Below are 2990 nucleotides of genomic sequence, written 5' to 3'. Positions count from 1 at the left end.
AATTGTAGAAGACACAGAACATTTTTATTAAATTGACATATTTCCTGCTTAATGTTATATACTATATAATGCCCAGATAATAAGAGTAACATAGTAAGTCCAAATGAGCTGCAGAAGTAGGGTTTCCTGGAGCTCCAAACGCTGTCTCTTCTCAACCTGTGATTTTCCTGTGAGAGGGGCTGAGGCTGAGGTCTCTGCGGTGAGAAAGAATGAAGAGCTGTGGTTTCCCAGAGGAGGCTAGAACACTCCAAGCTGGGCGCTGCCACTCTGCCAGGAACATGGAGCATTACAAAAAATGTCAGTAGCAGACAGCTCTCTGATACAGTGACAGTACAAGATATTTTAAGCACAACTGAACACATGAGCAGAAGATCTGTTGATGCTAACAAAATAGAAGCACACCCATTGTCCTGAAAGTGGTGGACATATATAGCTGCTTCTGCTTGGCCAATCAGAGCTTAGTCTTGTAGTGAACTGCATGGAGACAGCCATTCAGAATCATCCCAATTTGGAAACCACATCCCATCTGGAGCAGGAATCTATTCCCAATTCTGACAACACCTGACCCAGCTTTGAGCTTACCATTAGTCACTTTCCAGTGTTGTCCCATCAAGACTTCTTGCTCCTCTCCAACACTGTGCAGGGGTGCTCAGGATGCATTTTGATAAGACACTGACATGACAATCCAAATAACAACAATTGGTAAACAGGTTTCTTTATTCTTTTACCTAAATGATTTGTATGCTGGCCTCTGTATCTGGTAGAGATAGTAGATGCTTTTCTTACAAAAGACAAGTGCTAAGTTTCAGTTGATTGAAAAAACATGAAGGATTCTTAGACATTTGTGTCCTCTGTGATGTTCAAAACTTTCAACGTTACTGCTTAGATGAAAATCTCATGGTAAGCACTTTCCTTAAAGCCTTTTTCATGTCCTTGTTCTTCAGGCTGTAGATGAAAGGGTTCAGCATGGGGGTCACCACTGTGTACATCACAGCACCTGCCATGTCTCTCTCAACTAAATGAGAGGATGAAAGGTTAAAATACTCCTCGATGATGGTGCCATAGAAGAGACAGACCACAGCCAGGTGTGAGCCACAGGTGGAGAAGGCTTTCCATCCTCCCCTTGGGGATGAGACTCTCAGGACAGCACAGGTGATGTAGAAGTAGGAGATCAGGATGCAGACAAACGGGGCAACCATGATCACTGCTCCCTCTGTATGAATCATCAGCTCATTGAGATGTGTGTCTGAGCAGGAGAGTTTCAGGAGAAGAGTCGCATCACAGAAGAAGTGGGGGATAATGTTGTTCCCACAGAAGGAGAGTTGAGCCATAAGCAATGTGTGCAACAGACAATTCAGGTTAGCTACAACCCATGACTTAATAACAAGAAGGAAACAAAGCTGATGGGTCATCTTTGTTCTGTAGTGTAGAGGGTGGCATATGGCCACAAATCGGTCATAGGCCATCACAGCCAGCAAGAAATTGTCCATGTCAGCAAACACACAGAGAAAATACAGCTGTGTGACACACCCAGAGAAGGAAATGGCCTGACTCCTGAGTATGTGGTTGGCCAGCACCTTGGGGACAGTGGTAGAGGAGAAGCAGACATCCACAAAGGACAGGTTGCTGAGGAAGAAGTACATGGGGGTGTGCAGGCGGGAGTCTGTGCTGATGGCCAGGATGATGAGCAGGTTTCCCAGGACAGTGGCCAGGTACATGATGAGGAAGAGCAGGAAGAGGAGCTGCTGCTGCTGGGGCTGCCTGGAGAGTCCCAGGAGCAGGAACTCGGAGACGCTCGACTGGTTGGTGCTGCTCATGAGTCTGAGGCCAGCTACAGAAAGGAGAAGCAGAGGGCAGAAGGCCGTCTTCAGGTTTGGTTGCTACAACAAGGTTCACATTAATCCTGTGCTAGAGATTCTGAATTGAGATCCACTCCTATTTTCCACATACTCCATTTACAAATCCCAGTTTTAGGTCTTGTTGGTTCCCCAGAGCCACCCACTTAGTTTTTTGGATGTAACATAAAGGCATTCTTGCACATACAGTGATCTTACCTGGTAGCATTTCCAGTCTTCCTCCCAATCCTTAGAAGCTCAAAGGAAAAGAGAAGCAGCCAGTTATTGTATTGATCTCAAGCTCCAACTGGTGGACCTGTGACTCCTCCTGCTGACCTCTCTGTAGAAGAGAGTGAGCAACAGATGTTGCAGAAGAAACATTGGCAACTCTACTACCCTGAAAATACCTGGACAGGCCAGTTCTATTATTATACCTTGGAGTTATTGGGCAGTAGCTTTCTTTATTTTAAGGATCAGAAAGTCTTGGGAATATAGGAAGGTTCTGCGAAGGTAAAGAGTGGATGATCACTGTCCCGGCCCTCTGTATCAGAAGGAGGTCTGGGAGAATTAGACAGGTATTTACTGCAGCATGAAGTCCCACTGGGATAGACTCCCTGAGTATCTCATTAAAGACCAGCAGAAAGTCGTTGGGTAAGCCAGCTCTTGGTCCCTCTTGACCAACAGTGATGGAACACATCATCTAAGCTCACAGTCAGAACTTGGAGATGAAGCAATCTGTGTGGAGACAAGTCCCAGAGAGAATTTCCTGAGACTGATCTAAGCCTGTAGGGTTGGGGAATTATTCCCCATTCTTCTTCCTCTCAGCATAGAAAGTGATGTTATGGCTCTATCCTAGGGAAAGTCCTCTCTTCCTCACATTTGACCACTTACCACATAGGGCTTATGGCACATTTGCTTATAAGCAGCTCTGGGAGTAACTGCCATTACAGGGTCAGGTTCAATCCCATAAAACATCCAGTGTAAAGTTCAAGGAGAGAAAAACTAGATGAAGAAGTGCGTAGTCCTCCATGTCTGTAGGCAACCCATGCTCAGAGAACACACACCCTTGGGGATGTTTTCTTCCCAGCCCACAGTGATGTGTGCACTTCTGAAAGCATATAGAGTCTTGAGTGTGGCTCCAACAGCTTCCTTTAC

The 2990-nt window shown here is 45.7% G+C and overlaps 1 protein-coding gene across 1 annotated transcript; it reads right to left on the bottom strand.

Moving 5' to 3' along the window:
* Positions 1 to 263: 263 nt before the first annotated feature.
* On the bottom strand, positions 264 to 2364 carry LOC117711200 (olfactory receptor 1f45). The gene is made up of 2 exons (XM_034506693.2): positions 2055 to 2364; positions 264 to 1831 (listed from the first exon to the last, which is right to left on the bottom strand). Exons 1-2 carry the CDS (start codon positions 2062 to 2064, stop codon positions 876 to 878), a joined length of 966 nt encoding a protein of 321 aa, XP_034362584.2. The 5' UTR covers positions 2065 to 2364; the 3' UTR covers positions 264 to 875.
* Between the last annotated feature and the right edge of the window lie 626 nt (positions 2365 to 2990).

This window comes from Arvicanthis niloticus, chromosome 6 (genome assembly GCF_011762505.2).
Source record: "Arvicanthis niloticus isolate mArvNil1 chromosome 6, mArvNil1.pat.X, whole genome shotgun sequence".
In the NCBI taxonomy this organism is placed as follows: Eukaryota; Metazoa; Chordata; class Mammalia; order Rodentia; family Muridae; genus Arvicanthis; species Arvicanthis niloticus.
Note: the sequence above shows the minus strand (reverse complement) of the source record. Positions and strands in the feature narration are given on the sequence as shown.